The 8,348-nt window shown below is 41.1% G+C and overlaps 1 protein-coding gene across 1 annotated transcript; it reads right to left on the reverse strand.

Annotated features, from left to right (window-relative positions):
- Positions 1-1,305: 1,305 nt before the first annotated feature.
- On the reverse strand, positions 1,306-7,643 carry KRT25 (keratin 25). Its single transcript, XM_060646121.1, has 8 exons — positions 7,215-7,643; positions 6,843-6,925; positions 6,269-6,425; positions 4,187-4,348; positions 3,978-4,103; positions 3,157-3,374; positions 2,724-2,791; positions 1,306-1,672 (listed from the first exon to the last, which is right to left on the reverse strand). The coding sequence occupies exons 1-8, from the start codon at positions 7,641-7,643 to the stop codon at positions 1,563-1,565; spliced, it is 1,353 nt and encodes a 450-aa protein (XP_060502104.1). The 3' UTR covers positions 1,306-1,562.
- Between the last annotated feature and the right edge of the window lie 705 nt (positions 7,644-8,348).

The following is an 8,348-nucleotide window of genomic DNA, read 5'->3' on the forward strand; positions in this document are numbered from 1 at the left end:
CTGTAGTGGCCTCTGGCTAAGATTCATTAGAAGAAGACAATAAAAGTAACTCAAGGATAATTCTAGTGCCCTTAAAGGATCCCAGCATCTTCTCTGCTTAACATTTTCAGATGAAGCCTGAAATCAAATTTTCATGGATGGATTACAACGTGGATAGCCCATCCATAGAAGACTGAGAGTCACCAAAGTATCTAGGGGTAATATTTGACCTGAGGAAATTATGTTTTCAGTTCATCTGATTTATTTCCCTTTACTGGAAATGGATCCATTGGTCAAGAGAGTTATAAGCATCAAGCATACTTTGTAATACAAGTGAATGACTCCATTAATAAATAGAACTTGGATTCTAAACCAGGATGTTTGCTTTAACCTCCCTATATTTGGGATATTGTTTAAATACATATTCAAAAAGAAAATGAGATTTGAAAATTCATCATTATAAATGTCAAGTATTAAAAAATGAGTTAGCATTCATTGAGCACTCGCTCCATAAGTACATGATCCTGTAGTTCATTTGTTTAATCTTTACAATAACCCCTTGAGAGAAGTAGTGTTATTATTTTATAGATTAACCTGAAATGTATGCATCGTAGCTATTATGAAAGAGAAAAAGCTTGTTATTGTATCACCAGTATGGCAGATTGGGGATTTAAGTGGAAGTATTTTTATTCCTCCTGAATTTGTCTTATTTGAATTATTGGGAAAGCCTCATGAAAATCTAGGGGGAAACCTGTCAATTATTTTTAAAATTTTTCTTTTTTTTAATAATTAAAAAAATGTTTATTTAGTTTTGAGAGAGAGAAAGAGAGAGACAGAGCGTGAGCTGGAGAGTGTCAGAGAGAGATGGAGACACAGAATCCGAAGCAGACTCCAGGGTCTGAGCTGTCAGCACAGAGCCTGATGCAGGGCTTGAACCCGTGAGCCGCAAGATCATGACCTGAGCTGAAGCCAGATACCTGACTGAGCCACCCAGGTGTCCCTAAAATTTTCATATATTCAAAGCTGTTAGGGGCGCCTGGATGGCTCAGTCGGTTAAGCGTCCGACTTCAGCTCAGGTCATGATCTCGTGGTTTGTGAGTTCGAGCCCCATGTTGGGCTCTGTGCTGACAGCTCAGAGCCTAGAGCCTGCTTCGGATTCTGTGTCTTCCTCTCTCTGCCCCTTCCCCGCTCATGCTCTGTGTCTCTCTGTCTCTCAAAAAAATAAATCAAATGTAAAAACAAATAATAATAAAAAAAGCTGTTAGATGTTCATACATGTGTACCACAGACATGAACGTTTTAAAGATAAGACAATACCACCCGTGGTAACTTGCTAAAGGAAGAAGGTTTATTGAATACAAAGAACTGACATTTTCTGTAGGACAATCAAGTCATCATATTTGTATGTGACATTCTTCCAGATGAGTGGGGAGATACCACTATTGATTGCCCAGATGGTGCTCATATTTCAGTAACAGAAAGAAAACAGGACAGGCATTTTTCTTAGGCTTGCTCATTTTTCCAGACACAATGCTCTCTCTTCTTAGAGAGTATTTGCCAAATTCTCTCTCTTGTGTCTCGAATCAATTGCTTTGAGATTTCTCTTCCAGGGAGTGCAGCCTGGTGGTAAGTATTTTGCTTCGTTGGTCTACCTCCTCAAGAACTTTCTTAACCACTATGGCTTTGGCCAGATCTAAAAATTAAAATTTAAAAGGAGATTTTAGAGAGTTGATAAAAGATTAATAAGATCACGATAGCTAAAATGTGGAGGCAGCCCAAGTGTCCACCAATGGATGAATAAATAGATACATAAAATACGGTATATCCATACAATGGAATGTTATTCAGCCTTCAAAAGGAAGGAAATTCTGACACATGCTACAACATAGATGAATCTTGAAGATACTACGCTAAGTGAAAGAAGTCAATCACAAAAAGACAAATATTGTATGATTTCCCTTGTATGAGGGACCTAGGGTAGTCAAATGTATAGAGAAGGAAAGTAGCAGGCTGGTTGCCTGGGGCTGGGAGGAGGGGGTAATGGGAAGCTATTGTTCAATAGTTGTAGGACAGGATGAAAAGAGTTCTACAGACGGATGGTGTTGATGGTTGTACCACAACATAAATGTACTTAGTGCCACTGCACTGTATCCTTTAAATCATTAAGATGGTAACGTTTATGTTCTGTATATTTTACCACAATGAAAAAACTGAAAGAAAAGATGAATAAGAAATTATATCAGTTAAAGGACTAATAGACTTTTGAATAGCATGGACTATGTAGGAAGCACAAATAGATAAACTTTTGGTGAATTTTTATTTCTTGGCTCGCTAAAAACATGGTGACATATTCCACTGTTTAAAATTAGCACATATCACTAAAGTTAGACACCCAGCACACCCTGATATCTACTATAAATCTTTATCATATCTGTTCTCATTAAGCCTAATACAAAAACAACGAAGCTGGACATTGCAAGTGAAATACGACAGCATAAAAACACAATTCCATTTTGGGGTGCCTGGTGGCTCAATCGGCTGAGCATCTGACTCTTGATTCTGGCTTGGGTTGTGGTCTCACGGTTGGTGAGTTTGAGCCCTGCATGGGGCTCTGTGCTGGCAGTGCAAAGCCTGCTTGAGATTCTTGGTTTCCCTGTCTCTCTGTCCCTCCCCTCCCAATAAATAAACAAACTTAAAAAACACACACACACACACACACACACACAGAATTTCATTTTAATTACCTCTGACTTGATTTCCCATGTTTCCAGATCCATAATCTTTAGACTTGTAACCTCCAGACTTGCAAGCCCTGTGAACACATATCGTTGGAAACATCACCAAAGAGTGATTCAGAGGGAACCCCTTTAATTCTAGATTCACTCTTGCATTTTCTTTAGCTATTTGGTGAGAACAGTTGCCGTGGGTTACACAGTTGGGACGACTCTGCCTTAGTATCTAGAGGTGATATTTTTGTCATACCTTTAATACAGGCTTGTCATCTTTTGGTTTTGTCAGATGTTGCTAATTTGTATGTTGGCAGGCCCGTATTCTGTTTAATCTTTAGCATTTGTGACAATAAATACAGTCATGTTAGTTTACATTCACTTTCCAGGGATCTAAGTTTCAAGTGGACTTCAGTACAGGACATCGTCCCTATAAATTTGTTTTACCCACCCATCATCTCCACCGATGAGGAGGCAGTAGGTCTCAATTTCCTTTTCCAGGTGGACCTTGATGTCGAGCAGCTGCTCATACTCCAGTTTCTGGCCCTCTGTTTCGGTTCGGACCTGGTGCAGCTGTTCCTCCAGGGCCCCGATCTGAGCCTGGATCTGGGCGAGCTGCGTGCAGTAGTTCCCTTCGGTCTCGGTCAGGGAGCACTCCAGGGAGTGTTTCTATCAGGGAACAAGAAAGAACCTGAGGCAGATACAGATAGGCAGAAATTTGCTCTGATAGATGATTTTCTTCTCTTGTGAACTTTGTCTACAATTGTGTTCAATTTCACACTGACACATGGTTAAAACTGTGAAATTCTTAAAAAGGAGCACATGTCTCTGGTTGAATAAACTGGAGACATGAATGTGGCTGTTTTGGCCGTTCTATGTAAAATCCTATTCTTTTCTTATGTTCTAAGTTAGTTACATAAATGTGTATGTGGATATGTTTCCACAAGGGTTAGGGGCCTTAAAACCAATAGGTGCATATTTTAAAAACAAAATTTTTTTTTAACATTTATTTATTTTTGAAAGAGAGAGAGCATGAGCAGGGGAGCAGGGGCAGGGAGAGAGGGAGACACAGAATCTGAAACAGGCTCCAGGCTCCGAGCTGTCAGCACAAGAAACACGCCTGGAATCCAGGAGCAACAAGCAAGGAGATCATGACCTGAGCCTAAATCAGAACTTAACTCAGCTTAAGGAACTGATCCACTCAGGCGCCCCCAACTGGCGCATATTTGCAAGGATACCCCAGGAGACGGTGGGAATTCGTCCTTTGCCTACCGTGGCTAGGAGAGACTGAAGTTCAATTTCCAGTGTTTGGAGATTGCGTTTCATTTCAGTCAGTTCATTCCGGGCTGAGGTGGTGGCGCCGACGTCCTCGGAGATCTGCTGTTGCAGCGAAGCGCTCTGAAAAGGTATAAACGAGGGAGCAAATCTGTTTTGTGACTGTCACTAAGATGCGGAGGGATTGTTCTCTGGGCAAGACTCACCTTCTCGTTGAACCAGGCCTCCGCGTCCCTGCGGTTCTGCTCGGCCAGGTCTTCGTACTCGGCCCGCATGTTGTTCAGCAGGACCGTGAGGTCCACGCCAGGCGCCGCGTTCATCTCCACGTTCACGTTCCCACCCGCCGCGCACTGCAGGGCCTGCATTTCCTGGAGGCCAAAAAGTGTGCTGCTCAGGTATGCAGGGATCTCACAGACAGTCCAGAGGCATAGCTTTGGAAGGATGCTTAGAGTACATTTGGCTGTACATCCCCACCCCCCCGCCCCCAGTTAAGCAACGACCCTTCTCTACTTTTTATATTCCCGTCTCACGAAGCAGCCTGTTTCCTTATGGGAGAATTTTTTAAATTGTTCCAGAGCTCTTCCATATGGTGAACCAAAGTCCTGCTTTTATAACTCCGTTGGTTTTAGTTCTGTTGCACAGAAAGTCTTAATTCCTTAAGATCTTTAAAATGAATTATCTGTCATCTCTTATTCTATTCATTTACAACTGAAATGTCTCCACATTGGTAGACTGGTCTTCCTTCCACTTAGAGAGCAGCTTCCATGTGTTCTTGACTCAGCTACATCCTGAACACAGCATGGACAGGGTTGAGGGGCTGAGTCTGAATAATTCTGAACAATTGAAATAATTATAAGTATTTATGTTTATTTATATTTATTTATATTTATAAATGTTTGTCTATTTATAATTAATAGGGGTGCCTGGGTGGCTCAGTCGGTTAAGCATCTGACTTTGGCTCAGGTCATGATCTCAGGTCTGTGAGTTCGGGCCCCTCATCGGGCTCTGTGCTGACAGCTTGGAGCCTAGAGCCTGCTTCGGATTCTGTGTCTCCCCCTCTCTCTCTGCCCTTCCTATACCTGTGCACGCTCTCTCTCTCTCTCTCTTAAAAATAAATGAACATTAAAAAAAAAGATGCATGTGGGTTTGTCTGTGAGTGAAGCATTAAAAAAGTCAATTGTATTTAATTTATCAAAAATGTATTCAGTAACAACCATGGGCTATACCCACAGTTGAACCCATATATCCATATAAATGTTGTTTTTTAAGTAGTTATTTTTATAAGACAGCCTCATGACTAATCAAGTAGCATTTTTAGCTTGATCTCCTGTGTTAAGTAGTAGGCTCGACTGTAGAAGCCTTTTGGCTGTTTAAAAATATCAAATTCACTTTCAAAGAATAAAGATTTTTTTTCCCCAGAAAACAGTGGTTCTGAAAGCAATCCCAAAGCTGTGTCTTAGGAACAGTGGCTGTATGATCTGATTTCGAAGTAGCTTCCAACAATGACCACTTTGAGGTATACTCTTCATTTGGAAGAAAATTTTTTGATATAACAATTTATTTTCAGTCTCACTATTTTTATAGATACACCTATTAAGAACATACATCAAGGGGTGCCTGGGTGGCTCAGTCAGTTAAGCAGCCGACTTCAGCTCAGGTCATGATCTCACAGTTAGTGAGTTTGAGCCCCGTGTCAGGCTCTGTGCTGACAGCTCAGAGCCTGGAACCTGCTTTAGATTCTGTGTCTTCCTCTTTCTCTGCTCCGTCCCCGCTTGCACTCGTGTCTCTCTATCTCTCTAAAAAATAAATAAACACTAAAAAAAATTTTTTTTTAAAAGAATATACATCAATATTAAATGTATATATTTACTGCGTGTATAAAGTAAATGCTTATGTGTTTTGAATCTTTCACAATTACATCGAAATTTAGATCTAGTTTTCTTAGGATATGCTTATAGTGTATTTATGTAATTAGATGTAATCTCTTAACTGTATCATTTTAACTTAGCTATAATTACCTAGCCAAACACTACTCTTGTAACCCTGATTGATCTGGAAAACAGGATTCTTCCCCCCTCCCCACCCCTCCATGGGAAACTTGATGAGAGAGCAAGCAAGGGTGAATCTAGACAAATATGAGGCCATTCCTCAAGACAACTCAGGCCTCATGCTTGTCTGACAATGGGTCTTTAGTACCAATTTCTTATTTAAGAAGTCAAGCGCATTATTTTCTGTCAGATGGAAGGTATCTGCAGAGGGATAGCAAAATGTGCGCAGACAGCTCTTACCTCTTTATGGTTCTTTTTCAGGTAAGTCATCTCCTCACTGAGAGTTTCATACTGAATCTCCAGATCTGTTCTGCACAAGGTGATTTCATCCAGAACTCTGCGTAGCCCATTGACATCACTCTCTACACTCTGATGAAGAGCCAGCTCATTTTCATACCTTAGAGAATATTAATGATTTTCCAGGATGTCATATGGTGGGAGAAATAGTCACCAATCAGTGATCAAACACTAGAAGTCTGGACTTTTGAAGTGGGAGGTTTGGCCACAGAGACATTTTCAAAGTATATTGTATATATAAGAGCTATTATTTTCTTTAATTTGAGGCATTTCTTTGGCAGAAAAGAAACTAAGGGATGGGATGCTGCTTTTATAGCAGTTCATACTTTATATTTCATAGCCAAATATAAAGAAGTAATAACATTCTGTTTATTTTTTATATTCTGCTTAAATCCAAGTGTTTTACCAGTATTAGAATAAGAGTTGGTAATATTTAATGGAGGGATCAAAAAATAAATTAAATTTAATGTTTTGCATCAATCACCATGTATCCTTTTCATTCTCTGAGCCTACTTACTTGAGTCTGAAATCATCCGCTGTCAGCCTGGCATTATCAATCTGCAGAACAACATTAGCATTGCTGGTGGTGGAAGCAATGATCTGGAAAAGGGGGGTTTGACTTTTAAAAGGCAGTTTATTACAGCCAATAAGATACAAGTATTTTTTTTTTAGAGTAGGGAATGGAAATAATAAAAATTAATATAGTTACTAGTCAGTGACATTTTTATCATGAGTTTCACCAACTGAATCTACTCAATGCTTATTTCCAATGCTAAATTGAAATTTCCTTAAGAAATTACACATAGGGACGATAAGTGTTTTCAGTATTCAGTGAAGAAAGGAAAAGAACGTTTAGAAATAAACATGATTGTGAAGTGTAATTTCTTACCTGATTTTTAAGATCGTCGACTATTGGGAAGTATCTACTATAGTCGTGATCAAGACCACGGCAGGAACCAGGCCCAAATTTCTCATACCAGCCCTTGATCTTCTGCTCCAGGTCGGCGTTGGCCTCCTCCAGGGCGCGCACATTCTCCAGGTAGGAGGCCAGCCGGTCGTTGAGGTTCTGCATGGTCACCTTCTCGTTGCCCGACAGGAGGCCACCCTCATTCAGCGTAAAGCCAGCACAGAGATTGCTTCCCGCTGTGTTGCCTCCTGATGAACTGCCCCCAAAGGCACAGGAGAAACTGCTTCCAATTCCGGGCATGCTGCAAGCATTTCCAACTCCAAAGCCGGCTCCCCCGCCAGAGAGCCTGAGGGACCCTGCGGTAGGACGGGAGCAGGCCCTCCTGGACCCGCTGGAAAGTCGCAGAGACATGGTGTCAGGACAAGCGCGTTGCACAGCTGTCTCGGAGGAAGTCAGAATGGAGTGCCTCGTCTCCTCAACTCTTCTGTTTGCCTTTTTATAGACAATTCCCAAGTGTGCTCTGGACGAAATTCTGCCTACATAGAGTAAAACATGGCTTGCCAGCCTCAGCAAGTTAGCATAATTGGATGATTTTTCCTAATTAGTAACTAACTTAGCTGGGCTCCTTTCTGTAGGAGGGCAGTTGCCCTCAGGTTGGTGGTTATCTGAGAAATTGGTCTGGGTGGAGTAATGTCAGTTTCCTTATTACATCTTTAAATGGTGAGTGAGTCACTCTTCACTTCCATCCTTAGAAGATAAAACTTGTCCGTCCATCACACAGTAAAAATCTGGCGTCATGGTTTTGGGCTATTATGCTAATAGATATTGATGCTTCTGAGACCTTTCCTACTTTTATTTTCACAGTTCTTTCCACGTAAGTAGAGCACAGACTCGTGTTATTCCCCTCAAATGGTCCTGCCATTATCAGTTTTCCCTCCCTCTTGGCGCTGTTTCTAATGGGAACCTCCATTTTGGCTGATGTGCGTCATCTCCTGTTGACACTTATGTTGGGGGATAGTTGTCTTCTCTTATCCATTTTGGCAATTAGGAACACACCCCTAATTGCTCTTATGTGTTGCGGGAGTTTGGAAGGACATTAACGTATTTCCTGACCCT

The sequence above is a fragment of the Panthera onca genome, chromosome E1 (assembly GCF_046562875.1).
Source record: "Panthera onca isolate mPanOnc1 chromosome E1, mPanOnc1 haplotype 2, whole genome shotgun sequence".
NCBI lineage: Eukaryota > Metazoa > Chordata > Mammalia > Carnivora > Felidae > Panthera > Panthera onca.

Bases quoted from the DNA above. Each gene is read 5' to 3' on its own strand.
- KRT25 (XM_060646121.1), bottom strand. From the start codon at position 7,643: ATGTCTCTGCGACTTTCCAGCGGGTCCAGGAGGGCCTGCTCCCGTCCT. The intron at 6,426-6,842 runs GTAAGTAGGCTC...ATATTCTCTAAG, and splicing joins GCGGATGATTTCAGACTCAA to GTATGAAAATGAGCTGGCTC. The intron at 4,349-6,268 runs GTAAGAGCTGTC...TTTGGCCTCCAG, and splicing joins TGAAAAAGAACCATAAAGAG to GAAATGCAGGCCCTGCAGTG.